The sequence below is a fragment of the Aristolochia californica genome, unplaced genomic scaffold (assembly GCF_029961685.1).
Source record: "Aristolochia californica isolate CCGP_79_NKW_82.1479 unplaced genomic scaffold, dmAriCali1.0.hap1 SCAF_4, whole genome shotgun sequence".
Classification (NCBI taxonomy): Eukaryota; Viridiplantae; Streptophyta; class Magnoliopsida; order Piperales; family Aristolochiaceae; genus Aristolochia; species Aristolochia californica.
In genome coordinates this window covers 41214595-41234948 of record NW_027182103.1, presented here as the reverse complement: position 1 = coordinate 41234948, position 20354 = coordinate 41214595, and the positions used below count along the sequence as shown (strand labels likewise).

Below are 20354 nucleotides of genomic sequence, written 5' to 3'. Positions count from 1 at the left end.
ACAATAAACACATTTTCGATCCCCTCAACCATTTCGGCCATGACCACGGGTTGTGTAAGAGTGACCTCTACCTCTATTATTACCATCATGAAATTGACCGTTGGGCTTACCAGTAGAAGATTAAAGGTTAAGAGCAGCTGCTTCTGAGAGGGCTCCACCTGACTCATTCTTATTTACAACTGCACCTTCAGCTCAAACAACTCTGTTAAAAGCTTGCTCAAGAGTGGTCACATCCTCATTAACCAATAATCAGGCTCTAAAAGCATCATACTCATGCCCCAACCCATCCAAAAATCGGGCTACTTGAATTTGATTTTATTTCTTACGGATGTCTTCAACATTCGTAGTAAAAGGATGGAATGCATTAATCTCTTGTAGTACTCCCCTCATCTCAGTAAAATAATATGTCACTGATCTACCTCCACGCTTCATATTAAAGAACTTCACATATAACTCATAGATCCTTGATAAATTACTTTCTTGAGACAAAATGGAAGCCAGTGTAGTCCACATTACTAAACTTTTCAAACCAAGCCCGTGGACTCTATTTAAGTCCATAAATAACTTTCTGTAGCTTACACACCTTTTTTGTCCCCCCCTGAGCAACATACCCAGGACGTTGCTCCATATACACTTCCTCATGTAGATCACCATATAAAAATGCATTCTTCACATCGAGTTGAAAGAGAGATCAACCCTTATTAACAACCACAAATATTAAGATACGTACTGAAGTAAGTTGGGCCACAGGAGAGAATATCTCAAAGACATCAACTCCAAAAGTTTGCGTATACCCTTTCGCTACCAACCGAGTTTTGTACCACTCAATAGAGCCATCAACGTTATATTTGATAGTATAAACCCAACGATACCCCACAATAGCTGCTCCTGCAGGTAGATCACATAGATTCCATGTTCCCCGAGACACCAAAGCATTCATCTCATCATCCATAGCTTATTTCCATTCTGGAGAGCACAAGGCTTCCTGCACTGAACGAGGTATATGAAAAGTAGACAATGACATAACAAAGGACTTGAAGGATGGGGACAAAAAATTAAGTGACACATATTTAGATATCGAATGAGAAGTACAAGACTGGTTACCTTTTCGTAGACTAATAGGCAGGTCCAAATCAGAGACAACAGGATCTGCAGGCAATGAGGAAGTTGGTGGATCATGAGAAGAGAGCTTTGTAGAGGTATCTACTAGAGGCACTGCAAGAGTACGAGAGCGATGACTGTAAACACGAAGAGGCAATGAAGAACTCGATGATGCTGGTACATCCAAAACTGCAATAGGAACAGGATAGTCTAAAGGAGATTCAGGTGATACAGGAAGCTCAGTAGATGATGAAACATATGGAGTATGTTCAAAAAAGGTCACATCGGCTAACACATATGTTTTTCGTCGAATAGGATCATAACATTTGTACCATTTTTGTTGACAAGAATATCCCAAAAAAATACATTTGACAAACCTAGGTGACAACTTTTCGATCGAAGTTCCAAGCATATAAACAAAACAGGTACATCCAAAAATACGAGGAACCACACCAAACAATTTACAATTGGGTTTTAAAACCTGAAGTGGAACTTGACCACTCAAAACAATTGAGGGCATACGATTAACCAAGTAGCACGAAGTTAAAACTGCATCTCCCCAAAAAGATTTAGGAACATTCATATACAATAATAGTGTCCTTGTAACCTCAAGGCTATTTTTACATTCAACCACGCCATTTTGTTGTAGTGTATAAGGGCAGGATGTTTGATGGGTAATACCATGAGAATCACAAAAATACTAAAAATTTATGTTTAAGAAATTCCAAACCATTGTCAGTACGAAATACATGAACACATACACCAAATTGATTTTTTATTTCATTGAAAAGTTTGAGAAATACATCAAATACTTCAGACTTCTCCCGTAGGAGATACACCCAAGTGACTCTACTGAAATCATCAATGAACGACACAAAATACTTAAAACCAAATGGGCTAGGAACCCGACATGGACCCCATACATCAGAGTTGACTAATTCAAACAACTTGGTGCTTTGACTAGAACTAACTGAGAAACTGGAGCAACGATGTTTTTCCAGTTGACAGGATTCACAATCAAATGAAATATTGGCTGACAGATAAGGAAAAGACTGACGCAACTCGGGCATAATAAAATTTTGCCATTCTAAAAATAAATAAATTTGTAATATATTCTTTTTGGGCAGTCTTTTGTGAATGTTGAGATGCCAAATAATTGTCAATGGATGTTTTGGTGTTCTAGTCTTTATATCCTTATCATTTGAATCTATAATACTTTGATTTTCTATTGGATCCAGTTCTCAAACATAAGCTTCTTCAAATAATTGAATATGGTTCAATGATGACATTTTAATATTTTGGTCAATTAATTGGCAAAGGGTTAATTGTAATGGATATGTTTCATTAGATATTATGGGATTCATACTTATTCAACTTATCAGTCAATCTCATTTCTCTTTAGGTATCAGGAGTTTGTGTCATAAGTGGTGCTTTCATACTTGCATGACTTGATTAATCACTTCAAATCAACTTGTTAATCTGTTAATTACCACATATTTTTCTGGGATGTGTTTTTTAATCACGAAACTAATCTACGAGCTTTACACTTTTAGTATTATTTTTTCTCGAAATAAAATTTTTATGCCGTTTATGAGGACTAGCAGTCTAAATCTAGTTCATATTTTTAACTCTGGATTTGTTTTTCTAATTACTTCTTGGGTTTTTTTTTCTTGCCAAAAGCAAACACCATGATCAGGACGGTCTCCAAAAGTATTGCTGGTACTGTTGGAAGTTCCACAGCTGAAAATCTTAATGAAGAATGGACTGTTGTTGTTTCACACCGTGGTAAACATAGAACAAGAGCTATTGGAGAAGAACCTTGGGTTCCTGCTGATTCAGAATTTGATCCAGTCAAGAGTAGCAAAGCTTCTGCAAGAACTGGAATCTTCCATAAAGAGACTTGAAAACTCAATTTTTCCAGACCTTCATCAACCAGCTTGAGAACCCTGAGATTCTCAATATATTTTCTGAGGTTGTGTCATCTGAAAGGCAATTTCTGATGGTAATCTATGGCACTGGTAGCATTGAATTTTATGATTCTTCTCGTTTACAGCTCTCCCTAGCTGTCTTGCTCAAGAGAAATTTTGACAATAAATGAGCAAGGAAAGAGAAGCATTCTTGTACGATAATTTGATTGAGGTAAATAGGAAGGCTGAACTTCAGCAGCGGAGGCGGCAACGACGTGACGTGGCGATGTAGGATAAGTAGGCTGACGGGGACAGTTGACCACTCCAGCATGGTCGGTCAAAGTTTAAATACCGTAGGGTAGTTTGGGAAATAAATTTTGGAGTTGGGTATTTTGGTAAATAGAATTTTCAAATTTGGTGTTTTTGTAAATATCGATTATAAAAATAATTTTAGATTATATTATTAATTGAGTTGTTATTAGAAAACCTCGAGAATTTAAATAAAACTAGGAATCTTTAAATTCAGGAGGATGAACAGAATCTCACGGTGGGAGTTGGGACCCGCACTGACACGTGTCGTCTGAGTGTCACATGGGGTGGCAACTATGACACCTAGGCAGGGAAGGTTTTTTAAAAAAACGAAAAGAACAAAATATCACTAAAAATAGAGTTTCCTTTAACTTAGATTTTCTTTCTTCGCATTGAGTTCAATTTTGTATTCAAAAGGGAAAAACCGTAAAAGCAGGACACCATGGTCGTCGCAGACAAGCCATGAAGAACAGCGGACAAGAGGAGCAAAAGAAGGAGGGCAGTTTCAATCTTGACTGGACATTCAACCAAACCCTCAGAAATGTACAGGGGTATGTCTACTGAATCGCTCTTTCACTGTCTTTCAATCAGATTCTTCTTTGGCTTATTTAAATGCTAATATTTTCCGGCCCCGGCATGACGAAAGTTCGCGTTAAATGCTTATTGTCAAATTCGAAATAGATAATATGATTTTTCCGTAGATTTGCAATTCTATTGCGGTGGTGGAATGATAATGACTCTGCCATTCACTTGATCTGTTGCTTTTAGTGATTTAGTTGGAGAATTCATTCTATTTCGTAGATTAGTTGTAATAAGAACAAAATTACGTGATTTGGAGGAACTGGGATCTTCTTTGATATGTGAAAGCGAATAGCCAAATCGAAGGGGGGCCATCTTTAATGCCCCGAAAGGAATGTTTCCAGCTTGGTGAGGTTTCTGCAATAACTGCTTATCAGTTGTCAGTTTTTTTTTTGGGTTAATGAGGACTAATCTTTTGCGTTATTGTGTAAACTATGGCAAGAGTATACTTATTGTGCGTGTTGTCTATGTGATTCCTCTACATCTAGACAATGTAAGAGATATTCCTTCAAGCTACTTGGGAGTTTTCTTCCAAAATACTTTCTTCATCCTGTCAAAGTAACTACTTGTGCTTTGGGTGATCCTCATTATCCAAGTGCACCATCCTTCAAATCATTGTAAACTAGAATTTCCTATAATTTTGTACAAGAAAATCTGCTACTATTTCCTACTTTTCCTTTTAGCTCTCCCCGAGGGTAGGACCCTTGGCACCCTATTAAATATAACCTCAGTGTCATGAAAAAAATTGTTTTTTATCTAGTGAATCTAACAATGATTTTGATAAAGAAAAGTTCTTATTCTTCCTAACATACATTTTTTTTTTCTTTGTCCAGGTTACTTAAAGGTCGCAGTTTTCCTGGTAAAATTTTGCTAACAAGAAAAGAGTCCTTCAATGATTCTAGCTTTCCCGAACAGTCTCCAAGAACTGAAAGGAGTGCATCTGAAAATGATCTTGGACCCAGTGATCACATGGGAAATCCTTCTGAGGTAACATTGATAGAATTCACACTTCTTGTTGTTGGCCTAGTCTTTAACTCTTATACATAACTCTGTGTGTGTGATCATCAAGAATCCCACATTGAAAAAATGGTTTTATACAGGGAGAAGTTCAAAGTACTGGCAAAGCAGTAAGCAGCACAAGTAAAACTAGATTACCAACTACAAACAGTGAGAGCACTTCTGGAGGTGTGCAGAGACCTATATCTGGGGCTAGATCTACAGATTCTGCCAGAATTTCGAAGTTCACAAAGGAACTGTCTGGAACAACTGTTATATTGGGTCCGTTCTTTAATCACCAGATTGCTTGTCTTTGAATTGTTCTATTTATCTCAGTATTGCCATAATCATAGACATTATTTTGCGTGGGACTTTGATATTAAGAAATTTCTATCGATCAAGTCATAGACATGTGTAAAAAGTTAGAAGAGAGAGTTAGAGAGAGAGAAAGTAGAGAAGAGGAGCTCCAAAGAGAGAGCTGCGCCCAACCTGTATTTATTAATGCTGTTTCAGTAAAATTACAAATATGCCCTTACTTAAGTGAAACCCTAATCTCCTTATATCTCCCATTTTACATATCCTATTTACATGAAACTTGGACCATATACATAATTGGACTTACAGAACAAGATTACATCAAGACACAAGTAAAGATAAATTAAAATGACCAAAATATCCTTGTACTTGTTTTTCAACACCCCCTCAAGATAGAGCGTATATGTGAAAAAGTCTCACCTTGCCACAGAAGTTCAGAAATTCGTGCTTTTCCCAACGCTTTAATGAATACATCGCTGAGTTGATCACCAAACCAAACATATGGGGTTGTCACCTCCTTCTTCACCACTGCATCCTGAATGAAATGACAATCTACCTCTATGTGTTTTGTTCTCTCATAAAACACCGGATTGCTAGCAATGAAGATTGTTGTTTGGTTATCACAATACATAGTCATAGGATTTTTCTGATAGAAGCTTAACTTCTGGGTAACCTATTTCACACACATTAGTTCATTGATTGTGGGTTATTGCTTTGTATTCAGTTTTTGCACTAGACTGAGCAACCACATTCCATTTCTTACTCTCCAGTTGATTAGGTTTCCTCCCAAAAATATGCAGTGCCTAGTAGTTGATTTTCAATCAAGCTTGCAACCTGCATAATCAACGTCAGAGAAAACCTCAATCCTCAAGTGATCATTAGGTCTAAAGAGAAGACCTTTCCCTGGTGCTCCTTTCAGATATCATAAGATTCTCTGTGCAACTCTAGATGAATCTTACGTGGATGCTCCATGAATTGACTAGAAATGAAATATCCAGTCTAGTAACTGTAGCATAAATAAGTTTGCCTACTAATCTCTGATACATTGTTTATCCTCCAATTCTGGATTTTGATCATCATGAAGATCATGTCCTACCTCTATAAATGTATCAGTTGGTTTAGCTCTTGACATGCACTCTTAAAGCATATCAGTGACATGCTTCCTTTGAGTCAAAGTCGTTCCCTCCTTGCTTCTTGTAACTTCAATACCCAAAAAAATATTTTAGTTGACCCAAATCTTTAGTCTGAAAGTGATTCGCCAAGTGGGATTTAACTTCTTCAATACTTGACCTGTTACTCCCGAATAAGATGATATCATTTACATATACCAATAAGATAATAATTCCAGTTGATCTCTTCATAATAAACAGTGAATGATCAAAATGGCTTCGAAGAAATCCCATGGATATAACCACCTAACTAAAATTTTCAAACCGTGACTATTTTTTAAGCCATAAAGAGCTTTCTTGAGTTGACATATTTGAGCAACATACCCCGGAGGTTGCTCCATGTAGACCTCTTCTTCAATATCACCATACAAAAAAACATTTTTAATATTCAGGTGAAACAAAGACCACCCTTAATGCACAACAACAAATTCCAGTATTGTGACAAAAGTCAAGCGGGCAACCGGAGAGAAAGTCTCAAAGACATCCACTCTAAAAGTCTGGGTATATCCTTTAGCAACGAGATGAGCTTTATATTTTTCAATAGACCCATTGGAATAATATTTAATTGTATACACTCACCGACAACCAACTACTGTAGCCCTTGGAGGAAAATCACATAACTCCCAAGTCCCTCTATCAACCAGTGTCTCCATCTCAACATCCATGACTTTCTTCCAATGACGAGTCGATAGAGGATCCTGCACTGAAGAAGGAATAGTGCAAGTAGAGATGGACAAAACAAACTTACAATAATTGTCAGAAAAGGAATCAAATGATACAAAGTGATATAGACAATGGCGAGTACCTTTATGAACACCTTTCCGAAGAACAATAGGAAGGTGGAGATCACTTACCTCAGGATCAAGGGATGATGCAGAGTCATGGCCCAGTGGGAGAGAGGGGTTTGGAGCGGGATGAGATGGTGGCTATTGGTGCCAATATACTTGCAGTGGTTTCTCAGTAGGAGCATCACGTGAAGTATGAATGTAGTCAACAATTGGAATAGGAATGATAGGACTAGGTACCGAGGGAACATGAGAAACTGATTCAAACCTTGAAGACTCAAAGAATAAAACATCTTCAAAGAAAGTAACATCAGCAAATACAAATGTTTTCCTCATAGATGGATAAAAACATTTGTAACCTTTCTGTGCCCGAGAATATCCCAAAAAGATACATTTAAAAGCACGAAGAGACAATTTATCCCTGGATTGATCAAAAGTATGTGCAAAACAGACGCACCCAAGAACATGTGGTGGTACAAGGAAAAGAGATGCAAGGGACAATACAATCTGAATAGGGATTTTACCATCAAGAACAGAGGATGACATTCTATTTATCAAAAAACATACAATGAGGACAACATCACACCAATATGACTCAGGGACATTCATATGAATTAACATAGCTCGAGCCACCTCAAGTAAGTAACAATTCTTGCGTTCAACAACTTCATTTGTTGTGGAGTGAATACACAAAAAATCTTATGAATAATCCATTGAGATTGACAAAAAGAGTCAGACTTCCAATTCATAAACTCGAGAACCATTGGCTATATGCAAGATATTGATAGAGACTGCAAACTGATTCTTTATTTCATTATAAAAAAGTTGAAATACATCAAAGGCTTCAGATTTTTCTTGAAGGAGATAAATCCAAGTACATCTACTAAAATCATCAATGAACGAAATAAAATATCAATGACCAAATTGACTAGTCACAGGACAAGGACCCCAGACATCTGAGTAGACAATCTCAAATAGTTTACTTATTTGATGAGATGAGACTAGAAAAGAACTCTGGTGATGCTTGCCCTGTTGACATGACTTGCATTGATCAGTGATACTGGAATAAAATTCTGGAATTACTTGAATCAGCTATGTGTAACTCATGTAGAGTGTTATCTGGTTTGTGGTTGTTCAGATAATATAATCCTCCTCTGTCATGAGTGGAACTAATTGTCTTCCTCGTCACGAGATCCTAAAAAACCCAATGAGTAGGTTAAAAGGTTAAAAAGTAATTCATGGACTTAGCCACCTGATTGAATGATATTAAATTCAAAGAACTAGCATTGCAGACTGTGGTGAAAGAAAGAAAGCAAAGATGGTATTTCTCACTCCCTGTATTGGTGAAACTGACTCATCAACAAGGTTAACATGCTTAACAAGGAGAAACTCTTTTGTCAAAAAATAGGGAAGACATACCTGAAATGTGTTTTGTAGCTCCAGAATCAAGTACCCAAGACGGGGAATGAAACACTGTAAATGCAGACATACCTGTGGGAGGAGCAGTATGAGCCAAGGATGCAAAAGGAATGGCAAGTTGTGCCATACGCTGTGAAATCTGTTGTTGTTGCTGAATTAATTGTTACAATTCATCTGGGGCACCAAGTGGGATAGGTGTTGTAGTTTCATACACTGGGGCAGTACCCTCGTGTGTAGTAGAGTTTGCCCATACAGGCTTCTCAAACATTATCCAATATTTGTCCAAGTAATGATTAGTACTCCACAATGAATACACTTCCTCTCAGATTTATCATCCTATTTACATGATTGGACCATAGACATGAAATCTATGTCCTATTTACTTGAAACTTGGACCATAGACATAATTGGACTTACAGAACAAGATTACATCTAGACATATAAATAAAGATAAAGGAAAATAACCAAAATGCCCTTGGATTTGTTTTTTAACAATATGCATTTCTCAGTTAAGGTATTCTTGTTTTGTAGTCTAATTGTCTTGATCTATGTATCCATTGGACCTATTTCTACAACTTTTCTCTTAACTTCTGCTAATTCTTCTCAATTTTTTTTTTTTCAGAGAAGTTGTGGGAATTGGCTTGGAGTGGGGTACCATCATATATGCGGCCAAATATATGGAGGCTTCTTTTGGTATGATGGTTTTCTGGAAACTAGTTGCTAATATTGATAGACAAGTTTGGTAAGAGTGATCATGTAGTACAAATTTGTCACTTTGTGGTCATTTATCTCCTGGTTTGTATGTTGTATTTATCACATAATGGAGCTCATTATATTCATGTAAAGTGCATGTTATGATTGGTATTTTTAACATTGTGTATCAGCAGAAAGCAAAAGAGATCTGCTATATTACATGAATCAGATGATTCTAGTTCTTCTATAGAAAGAAACTCATGCTATGGCCATTGACTGTTAAAATTCCTGATGCATCAAAGGGTTTTTCATTTCTGGTAGGAGTGGGCATCATATGGAAGATCTTGTTACTCTTCTGAATATGCTAGCAATATAAGGTGGGAATATGGTCACAGAATATTGAATCAAGGATGAAGTTTTACCCCTTTCCAAATGAAATAATTTGTTTCAGCTGTCCAAGTGAAGTTTTATTTTTATTTTTTTTATCCATGCTCCTTTGAAGTCCTTTTTCTGTCTTGTCGTTTTCCATAACCACAAAATTTATAGTTACTATCATTATTATCATATACGGCAATAATCTTACTGTTTGTGAGAATTAGCCAAAGTTCCTTAAACTTTTTCCTGGTTCTGCTTATATCTTGGAGCCAACACTACAGCACTGCTCAAAAAAGCGTCTTGGAGTTTTATTCACTTGTTTCTCTTTATATTTTAGGATTTAGAGAGTTCTTTATACTTGTTTGAAGTTTAAAAATGAGCTGACGACAGGGATATGCACCACCTAATTCAGATAGAACGGAGGTGGTTCTGAGAAGAAAACGACATGAGTATATTGACTGTGTCTCCCAGTACTATGATATTCCTGATACAGAACGTTCTGAAGATGAAATTAACATGCTCCACCAGGTATGCTTTGTTGAAATCCAAGAAATGGCTGAATCTTTTCCATTTGTTTAAGAAGGATAATGACTTCTTATTCTGTCCTTTGTCTTAGATTGCAGTTGATTGTCCTCGGACTGTACCTGATGTGACCTTCTTTCAGCAACCAGAAATACAAAAATCTCTTGAGCGCATTTTGTATACATGGTTAAGTATTTGTTCTGTTTCTTTTGGTTGATTAAGTTTCACAAGCTCTCAGGTTGATTCAAGGTTCTACTTGATTTTCCCTTGGTTAAGGAATTGTCCCACATGGAGTAGTGAGAACAAATATGACGAGTTTATCAGTTGGGAAAAAGGTTTCCTAAGATGGCTAGTCATTTTGGGATAGGCCTTGGACCCAACTTCACATAGTATTAGAGCAGGTACTCGTATGTGGGCCTCTACCCAAATTATCCACATGTAGAGCCACAAAGAAGAGGGCCTACATGTGAGGGGGAGTGTTAAGGAATTGTCCCACATGGATTAGTGAGAACAAATATGTTGAGTTTATTAGTTGGGAAAGAGGTTTCCTAAGACGACTCTTCATTTTGGGATAGGCTTTGGACCCAACTTCACACCGTTCTATTTTGAAATAGAGTTAATTACTCTTACACTCCTGAAGATTACTGTCACAGTTGATGTAAGAAATACTATCCTCACCCCCTTATTTTATTTTTTAAATACTACCTTTTCCCCTACTTTCTGATGTTGGGAGGAAAGGAGTGGCTGGTCACTGCCCCATCAGCCATCATTGTGCAGGGGAGGGAGGAAGCTCCTCCTTTCCCTATTTATTTCTTCTTTGTTGCTTCTCTGTTTTTACAGAGAAGACAAAAGGGGGAGGTGGGACCTTACCCTTCAGTCACTGAGTGTGGGTGCCCTGAGCCCCTTCCTTTCTCTTGGCATTGGAAGGGAAGGAGGGGAAGAGGCTACCCTCCTTTTATTTAAACATGCATACCATTAATGAACCTGATCTCTGGTACCATCCTTTGGTAAAGACCTTTTCTGTGAAGCTATCCTGTCCTGGAAGATACTGCTTCAATTGCTTTCTTACCAGTCCTGGAAGGGTCTTAAAAAATACTGTGGTAGGTAACTTAGCAGGAGGTTTGGTCCATAAAATACTAATTTTTTTTAATGTCAATAAAATACTAATTTAGTCTAAAAAATAAGGGTATCTTATCCTGCTTTTAAAAAAATCAAAAGAAGGGGTGAATATAAGAGGTGAGAGTAATTTTCACATCTTTAGGTGGGAGAGAGTAATCAATTAGATAACAACTAATAAAGTACATATAGGTATTTGAACATGTTGTAGAATTCCTATCACAATTTATTTTGTTGACTCGTTTTTTTTTTATAATATTTTCAAACAATTTCTTTGTGTATCAGTTGAAAACCACAAACTCCTTCTATGACATTTTTATGCTAGATATTTTCTAAAACCAGATGTATATTTTAGAGATGATGTAAGTGGCTGTTTATGTATTTTGAGTTATTCACCTGCCCAAAATTGCTTTTCAGGGCTATTCGTCACCCAGCAAGTGGATATGTTCAGGGAATAAATGATCTTGTGACACCTTTCTTAGTTGTTTTCTTGTCGGAGCATTTAGAAGACAACATGGATAAATGGTCGATTTCAAACTTATCTTCATCACAAATATCTGATATAGAAGCTGACTGCTATTGGTGTCTGTCAAAATTGCTTGACGGCATGCAAGACCATTACACATTTGCACAACCGGGTATTCAGAGACTTGTGTTCAAACTAAAAGAATTGGTCCAACGAATAGATGGTACTTTTTCCTTTCCTTTGTTGAAGCATTCTTTAACTGTTTAAGTGGATTTTGTTTCTGAGTTTCTGTTGGTGGTGAGAATTTGTTAATACCATTGAAACTTATTTTCTTGACCATTTCACAAATTTGATATTTGTGCATTCTTGCAATTTTCAAAGAGAATTGGCTTAGTTCCTTGTTGAGTGTTTCCAAAGCAATGTCCATGTATACATCATTGTTCTTAGAGCATCATTCTTTCAGTATTGGGATGAGATAGATGGACCCTTTCACTCCATTCCTCATATATGGTGATCATTGTTAGTGTTGAATTTCTGGAAATGAGAAATATTTCATTGACTTGTGTATATTGGGCCTCTATTTATAGTAGAGGAAATACATAGACTTTTTCGTATTTCATTCAAGTTAAACTAGCATAATGCTGTATACTATGGTGCCGTTATGAAGTTTCCATGCCTAAAGAAACAGAAAATAAGGTTTATTATGTGTTTTTCACTAAATCATATTATAATAAAATATAGTAAATAACAAAAACATTATCAAATCTATTGAAAAGTTGTTTTCATATGAACCATTAAAACTTAAAAAACATCATTAAGTGATCAAAGCTATTAGATCATTTATTTATAACTTCAATTGTATAGTACAATATTTGGCTTGGAAAAGGAAAGTTGATTTGACCAAAGAATAAAGTGTCTCTAAACTCATCATATGTATTTTGCTGCTTCTTTGATGAAAGTGATATGAATATGATATAAATGGTTGGGTTCAGTTTTTACTTTTTATAATTATATTTCATATTCTCGATATTTTAAAATGATATTTTAGAACAAATCTGAGACAACCGTTTTATCTCCGGTGCTGCATGTGAACCCAAGACTGAGCTGTGCAATCCTGATGTCACCATTATCTATGTTGTAATACCTTCTGCAAATGTCATCCTTTCTTCTGACTGTCACTATCACCAAAAGTAGCTAGTTTGCACTATCCTTTATTATCTCAGTGAACTCCAATTCTTCAGATTGTCTGCTGTTGTTATTGTTTGCATATAAAGCTTTTGACATACTTTTTGTTGGATTGGTTCTAGAACCAGTTTCAAGGCACATGGAGGAGCAAGGTTTGGAGTTTCTTCAGTTTGCTTTTCGTTGGTTCAATTGCCTTCTGATTCGCGAGGTTTGTTTCAACCAGTTGATAGTTATCTTGACTCCTTGAGTTGATCTAATCTTGGGCTTAAAATTTGGCAGATTCCATTTCATTTAGTAACTCGTTTATGGGATACATATCTGGCTGAAGGAGATGCTCTGCCGGAGTTTCTTGTGTACATATTTGCTAGCTTTCTTTTAACGGTAATATTATGCTTGTTTTCCTTCAACGCTTCGAAAATCTGTTCTTAATATTTGAAAATAAAGATAGAACATTGGCAAAACTGACCTGCTTCCACCTGCTCTGATTTTTTTGTTGACCCAGTAACTTACTTTTTTCCCTATATTGGCTGTTTTTGAATTATTGAAGCTAATCCTTCCGTTTCAATTCAGTGGTCAGACAAGCTGCAGAAACTTGATTTCCAGGAAATGGTCATGTTCCTCCAACACCTTCCTACACAGAACTGGGCTGACCAAGAATTAGAGATGGTCCTATCAAGAGCATACATTTGGCATACCATGTTTGAAAACTCTCCCAGCCATTTACTGAGCTAGAGACCTCCAAATTATTTTTTCTTCATTTCTAGAAATGTTGTTTATTTTCCTTGAGCTTCCTCTTCTTCTTTCCCCCGCTTGTATAAAGTGGTGACCCCCCTTGTGATTTTTTGTATTATTTATGTTTGTAATTCACGTCCCAGGTTTTCTTTGTAGATGTATTGAGTAGAGCAATTCCAGTAGTCGGGTGGGACAACACTCTATAGCCAACTTCAAGTTGCTAAGCTTGTAAAGACTATCTGCCATTCTATCTTATTCATGTGTTCTATTCAAATAAGCAACTAAATAATGGATTACTTGAGGGCTATTTCCCACTCATTTTGTCTCTGAACCTCCACCAGAGGAGTAACCAAATGGGCTTTCAAAAGTCTAGTTTCTGCTATGAAAGATATCTTCTAATCGAGCAATCGCAAACACTGTCGAGGGCAAGGAAGCCTTGACTTTGTCAGAAATCAAGGCGTTCTCGCTCGTGGATGTCATTGTATCCATGCCTGCAACAAGGTTCTCCGACGAATTTCGAATTAGAATCTCTGGAATTGCCGGAAGCGCTGGAATCGCCGAGCTGGGGGCGGGGAAAACTGTGGTGGTGGCTATCACGGCGGTCTATGTCCTAGGAGTTACTACGGTGGTCCATCTTATTTTGTTTGGCAAGGATTCGTGCAGATTTTGTCCTGGTTTATCTAGCATGTAATTATTTATACTGTGAACGTCTAGTGGAATGAGAATTAAGAGTATTCTGTGCAGAAACGCTCAACTACCATTCCAAGGTCAGGCACCTGAATTTTCAATAGCAATGAATACAGATTGTATGATACAACAAATGAAGGAAAGAATTATGGGAGAACAAGATGCATCTTACATAAATAGCTGCTGAGGCAAGGCAATATAATCTGGAAGTTTACTCCGTAATTAACCATCTTATTCTTCGATATCCAGTTCCAGGCCTGGAATGTATTCCAAACTCACGTCGAAAATCACAGGACTGCTTGGAGGGACTCTGGGCCTTCCTGGCGCGGAGGAAAGGCCTTTTGGAAATGCCAACTGTTGGAAACAGGAGAAAAAAAGTGAGAAAACCATTAGGTCATGGTAGTTATGTATTAACCGACAAGGTGTAGTCGAAATACTAAACCGGTAGCGAAACAGATAATGTATTAAAAAGACATGAGCGAGACCTGCTTCACCATTTAAACTTGTAAAAGCCATTTCATAACAAAATAACGTTCCAGTTTTCTGTTGAGATACTTACAGAGCCTGGAATGTATAACCGACGCTTCCCTCCAACTTTCATGCTCAGAATACCTTCATCTAGTCCCTTAATCACCTATTCTACGTCATGGAAATTTATAATCAATACAATAAGGACATGAAAAGAAACTACAGAAATCGTAAGGATATAGTTAGTTGGATGATTCTCCATAATGATGAAAGTTGATACTTGTCCGGTTTCAAGCTCAAAATGAAAGGCAGAAAGCACTCCTTTTCAAAATTCAAAAAGTTTCAATGTATTAAAGCAATCACGCCAATCCACTAGGAGAGGGAGAGGAGGCTCTCAAGAATCATTTGGCTATGTTCCTTTTGGAAATCTGGCTGGCCACTTGACCTATTTGCTGAAAAAACCATAGAAAAACTCTATCTATCTTTTATGGGTCAGTATCCTATTACAAAGTCCTTGGGCCAAACATTGCCAACGATCAAATTTCTTCTCCTGTCTTATAAAATATTCTGCCAAATTGCATGGGCAATTCCCCACAGAAAATATGGTTGCGGCCCAAGCTTAAACTCGTTTCATGAATTTCTTCACTGCCTAACGAATCATTGCCCAGGTGGTCCATGATGTCAAAGATTGCTATGCATTTGTCTTTGATGGCAATATACTAATTTTTTTTGAATGAGACAATTTGCTAAATCTATATAATGTAATTCACTAATCCTTTTGCTGCTCACAGTAAACCACATACAGAATTCATCTAGCTGAACACAAGATGTTCTGCATTAACACAAAATTTTGTGCCCTCTTATATAAGGATCAGTTGTGAAAGAATAAAAACCAACATAATTTGAAAGATAATCTGCCTCAACACACTGAACCTAGCAAAAGCCCCCTCCAAAGCAGTGCTATGTTCGTCTCCAGTGTTTTTAGGACCATTTACATTTTCTATCAGCTAGAATGATAAGAAATTTATGAGACCATTGCAATAGATAAAAAAGATGGGAAACTCAAAGCTCCTTGGATGATGCAGAACTTCCCTGTCATCATGCCCCTGATGAAAATAAGGACATTCTATCCAATCACTTTTACAGTCATGATATGATGCTGGTTAATTCTTCCTAAAGGGTTCTGATGTTCAAAAGGAACTTAGGCCTTTATCATGGATAAGTAAGATACAAATAAACATGCAACCAACACTCAGAAACACAATGCAAATGGGAATCTAGCAGACTCTAGTTGAATGAAGTGCACACTGGATGGTGTTTCAACTTTCAGTTTCACTTTGGAATTTGTTGAGAGACCAATATCTAAAATATTTGGAAGGTTTGAACTGTCTGATGTGATTTGCAATTCAGAAAGATTGTATTTCGAAAGGTGAAAGATAAAGTCCAACAGAAAATGGGATTGTCCAATGCAAGATAGAAGGAAAGAAGGGATTTTCATGACACACCTGACCGGAACCAACACGAAATAGATAAAGCTGCCGTTTCTCGAGAGAGCTGCATTTCCAAATTACAGTAATAAGTTCAACCACCCATGAATTCGATGCATTTACCGGAACAACACTATTGTTTCTTGAGATAATCCACAATAAAATAACACAAGCAATAAAGCATCTCAAGAAGACGCAAATCATAAAGACCCCAACACGATAGAGAAATATAAAACACAAATTGGAGATATATCTAGTAGGAACCTATCAAATATTTGTCCAGATGGTACCATGGCAACATAATTTGCAGCGACCTGCAATGATTGAAGGCATTAGACAAAGAAGTCAAAGTGTAAAAACTACAATTTATATTTTCCTGGCTTCATTTCAATGAATACTTTGAGGGGAGTGATACTATCAGATGTTTTAATTGGCAAGAAATACTACATGCCCTAACAAAAAATGCACACAAGAAACCTCTGCACTGCAGGGTAAAAAGTTAAGAGCAGGTCCTGTGTTCATGGAAGATTCTTATTATATTGTAATTTGAAGACTGCTCTGTTCCATACCTGAAAACCAATGGGAGGGCTTGGACCTGTTCCAACTTTGATTTCCTTGTACTGCAACCCAGACTCAGTTGTTGTCATCGGTACCTGGAGAAAAAGGGTAACATCTGTCATACCAGGGTTTGCATTATAACACAAGATTGCAGAGCAAAGTCCTATAGATTGAAAATTTTGAGAAAAGTTAAGAAAGAGGGCAAAGTGGTCTCACCATACATTTTCAAGTTCCTTTTCACATTCATCATCACATAGTTTTGCCTTTTCTTCTGGGGGCAATCCAGCTCCCTTGGACATAGCAGGTGTCAGACCAAGACCAGAAGTAACAAAAATAAATCCAATTGCAGACCGCCGACTGATGATACGGTCGTCCTTGTTGTACCCATTCACTTCATCAGCTCTGCTTCCATGTCCTGGAGCTGAACATCTAACTTCTAAAGTTTGAAATCTGGGACCCACTAGTTTATGATGACTGAAAGCTGGAATTTTAGGAATGAGAGAACCTACAATGGATTACTTCCATAGTTAGACAATTTTGATGGGTTACAACAGATCCAGTTCGATGAATTATCAAATTCACATGTTCCTACCAGGAAGCCCGCTCACGTATTAATTGTAATATCATTAGTTATGTTGATCAATTTGAAGAAAAACAGATATTGGGAAAACGCGGCATGCTTTTTCCAACGTGTCAGTCTCTAAAACTACAGAGTTTCTTTTATGAGTTCTTACAAACGTCCAAATTGAATTCGCTCCAGTCTTCAGTAATTTGATCAAGCAATGCAACAGCGATGTATATTCTTTACTGTTTCACTGATAATCCCTTCGTTCGTGGCGTCAAAAAATGTCGCACCGTGAGAAACAGAGAGGATATGGTATCAAATGAAAAGATATTACGTCCCAAAACGAGACACCAAAAACTGCAAATACACGAGCGTAATTTTACTCTGGAATCTAGAAAAGGAAACCACAAATTTTCTGCCCATAAAATTGGAACCTTTACGGAGCTAAACGATGAAGAGAACGTAGCTGTTCTCATCCTCGTAGACAGAAACAATTTCATGAATGTTTTTTTTCAGTTTTTTTTCAGAATAAGCGAAGTACAAAGTAAAATCCAGTAGAATGACCTTGCAGTCACGCTCCACGTTATCTGGATTTATAGACGTTCTCGGAAAATTCTGCTTCCATTGATCAAAGAAAAGATAATAAAAGCAAAGAGACGGGGAACAGTGGAGCTTACCCAAGGGCTGAAGTAGGATTGAAGCGGCAGCCATTCGGAAAGGCTGGAACGAAGTGGAACCGGATAATGCTCTCATGCAGTAGTTATTAATTTTATTATCATTAAAAAAAAAAAAAAAAAGGGCAATGACGTAAATGTACCTCTCTAGACAGAACAGTCTCGGTTAAATAAGCTCACCTAGGGGTGGCACAAGCCACTTGACCTGGGCTCCAAAAAACCGTTGGACTCGGTTCAGTTTTTTATTAGAACTTGAACTTGAACTTGACCTGGGCTCCAAAAAACCGTTGGACTCGGTTCAGTTTTTTCTTAGAACTTGAACTTGAACTTGTTAGTACACATGGAAAGTTGAGGGTGAAAATGTTTTTACCTAGTGAATTTAATTTTACTCGCTCTTATAAAAACGAGTGAAAGTGAATTTACTCTCCAAGGAAATTGAATTCTCTTTAGCTGGTTGATAATTGTTCTTATTTTCCTTAAACCTCAAAGACAACGAATCTATTGCAAGGTCTTGAACCAAAGTTCATTTTTGTAATTTTAAGTAGCTTTAATCTATATTAAGCTTGAACCTAACTCAAGTTTTGAGTTTAAACTCATTTAAAAAATTTGAACTTGAACTTGAGTTCCAATTTGAAGCTCAAATTTGAACTCAACTCGAGCTTGAGCTTAAAATCTTCAAAGGTAAGTCAAACTCAAAACCTACACAGAATTGAGCTTAGATTAACTACATGACGACCCTAATCTCACCCTCACCATCTCATCAAGACCAGGATGACTTGGTCCCCTTCCCTACACGGCACTACCCAGTCATCACTGCATAATCAAAAAATGCATTTATTATCCAATGCTTCGTTCCAAACTTAGAAATCAAATTCTGCTTTGTTTCCTTTGATCATGGCTACAATGAAGAACCAGTGAACTGTCTGTCACTCCGAGTAATAATTTAAAGCCTCACAAAAGGCAGAGCGAAGTTTACCATTCAGGTTGAAGGGGAAGCCTGAAATAGAGCTGTCGATCAAAAGGCAGAGGGAGATAGGAATGAAATCATTTATAATCCATGTTTGTTCAATCTACAAAACCCCCAAAACTGAAAATTACATTGAACGCAAGAGCCAGGAGGAAAGCCATGAACAAAATTGGGAGAACCGTCCCCATTAACCAGAACTAACATTATCCCTAATTCAAACAGCGAGCGGAACTACCGAAGCAGCTCCTAAGGAAAATCAAAGCTGCTTGCCAGCGGCAGCGGCGACAATAGGCAAGTATGGCGTCTTCCCCGTGATACACGACACAACACTATACACAAAACACATAGCGATAAACACAAACATCGCGTTATATCCCATGACCACGAACTGCAGCCCTAGTCCCCTGCCAGGGTTAAAAATCCTCTGGAACAGCATAGGGATCGACAGGAGGACGTCCAGTACAACGGCCTGCATCGAATTGAAGCGAACATATCGGCTGAAATTGGGGTTCCGAACAACTCCGAGATAGAGAGCGAAAAAGGCGACAAAGCTCGCGTAAGGGATGGAGCGATAGAAACTCATTAGAGGGAAAAGGGGTTCGAAGGCGAGGGCGAGAGCCGGGTACTTGGTGAACAGATGACGGCCGTACTGAATTCCGTTGAAGAAAGGGAGAAAGTAGGCGGCAGCAGAGATGAGCCTATCGGTGGCGGGAACAGTCTGATAAGACATGGAAATGACGGGCTTCGATGGGGTAAGCTTGGGGCGGACGATCCGGGTTGTTGATCGCAGCGAATGAGGGATACAGACGGTTAAAGTTGGGGAGGAAGTAAACCTGGTCGAGGGTTTGGAAGCTGGGAGGACAGAGAGACGGAGAAGCGGGAGAGAAGCCATTTCTCGTCTGGAGTGGAAATCAGAGGCATCGCAGCTCCCTACTTCAGGGACTTTATTAGGGTGGCACAGACCGACTCTTGCAAACTCATTTTCGTTTCTTAACATTTCAATGCTAAAGGAATCATCAAGAATCAAGAGAAATTTTTTTCTTTCTGATTCCCAGGTAAGTCTACTATTAAGGGTGTGTTTGTGTCATTAGGATAATGTAGGAAAATGCATTAGAAAATTTTTCCATTGACCAAAAATTTTCAGCCTTTGTACCATTTTCAGGGATGGAAAAAATTTTCTCTTAGATTTTTAATTCCTCTTACTTTTATGAAATTTTGAAAAAGATAGGAAAATAAATTTCCTATTGCTCCAATAAGAAACTATAGCATCATTAGTGTC

The 20354-nt window shown here is 37.6% G+C and overlaps 3 protein-coding genes across 5 annotated transcripts; 1 reads left to right on the top strand and 2 right to left on the bottom strand.

The window, feature by feature from the left end:
• Positions 1–3741: 3741 nt before the first annotated feature.
• LOC137963559 (uncharacterized) lies at positions 3742–13787 on the top strand. Of its 2 annotated transcripts, XM_068810684.1 has the most exons (10): positions 3742–3868; positions 4730–4883; positions 4997–5174; positions 9203–9273; positions 10039–10176; positions 10265–10356; positions 11704–11975; positions 13060–13145; positions 13217–13318; positions 13508–13787. In XM_068810684.1, the coding sequence occupies exons 1-10, from the start codon at positions 3780–3782 to the stop codon at positions 13667–13669; spliced, it is 1344 nt and encodes a 447-aa protein (XP_068666785.1). In that variant the 5' UTR covers positions 3742–3779; the 3' UTR covers positions 13670–13787. The 2 variants fall into 2 exon arrangements, with proteins under 2 accessions (XP_068666785.1, XP_068666786.1); XM_068810685.1 differs by lacking the exon at positions 13217–13318.
• Positions 13788–14417: 630 nt separating this feature from the next.
• Positions 14418–18159, bottom strand: LOC137963748 (peptidyl-prolyl cis-trans isomerase FKBP16-3, chloroplastic). Of its 2 annotated transcripts, XR_011115239.1 has the most exons (8): positions 18112–18159; positions 17091–17374; positions 16881–16964; positions 16576–16625; positions 16330–16378; positions 14916–14990; positions 14529–14710; positions 14418–14445 (listed from the first exon to the last, which is right to left on the bottom strand). XR_011115239.1 is itself a non-coding variant. In XM_068810930.1 (7 exons), exons 1-7 carry the CDS (start codon positions 18143–18145, stop codon positions 14588–14590), a joined length of 699 nt encoding a protein of 232 aa, XP_068667031.1. In that variant the 5' UTR covers positions 18146–18159; the 3' UTR covers positions 14452–14587. The 2 variants fall into 2 exon arrangements, 1 of the variants encoding a protein (XP_068667031.1); XM_068810930.1 differs by lacking the exon at positions 14418–14445 and having other exon boundaries at positions 14452–14710.
• A 980-nt stretch (positions 18160–19139) lies between these two features.
• LOC137962379 (protein TIC 20-II, chloroplastic-like) lies at positions 19140–20025 on the bottom strand. Its single transcript, XM_068809210.1, has one exon. It carries the CDS (start codon positions 19965–19967, stop codon positions 19332–19334), a length of 636 nt encoding a protein of 211 aa, XP_068665311.1. The 5' UTR covers positions 19968–20025; the 3' UTR covers positions 19140–19331.
• Positions 20026–20354: the final 329 nt, after the last annotated feature.

Coding starts and splice junctions, on each gene's coding strand:
- LOC137962379 (XM_068809210.1), bottom strand. CDS start 19,967: ATGGCTTCTCTCCCGCTTCTCCGTCTCTCTGTCCTCCCAGCTTCCAAA.
- LOC137963559 (XM_068810684.1), top strand. CDS start 3,780: ATGAAGAACAGCGGACAAGAGGAGCAAAAGAAGGAGGGCAGTTTCAAT. Junction 4,884..4,996: donor ACATGGGAAATCCTTCTGAG/GTAACATTGATA, acceptor GGTTTTATACAG/GGAGAAGTTCAAAGTACTGG. Junction 11,976..13,059: donor ATTGGTCCAACGAATAGATG/GTACTTTTTCCT, acceptor GATTGGTTCTAG/AACCAGTTTCAAGGCACATG.
- LOC137963748 (XM_068810930.1), bottom strand. CDS start 18,145: ATGGCTGCCGCTTCAATCCTACTTCAGCCCTTGG. Junction 17,375..18,111: donor AATCCTACTTCAGCCCTTGG/GTAAGCTCCACT, acceptor AATCCATTGTAG/GTTCTCTCATTCCTAAAATT. Junction 16,379..16,575: donor TCTGGACAAATATTTGATAG/GTTCCTACTAGA, acceptor TTGGAAATGCAG/CTCTCTCGAGAAACGGCAGC.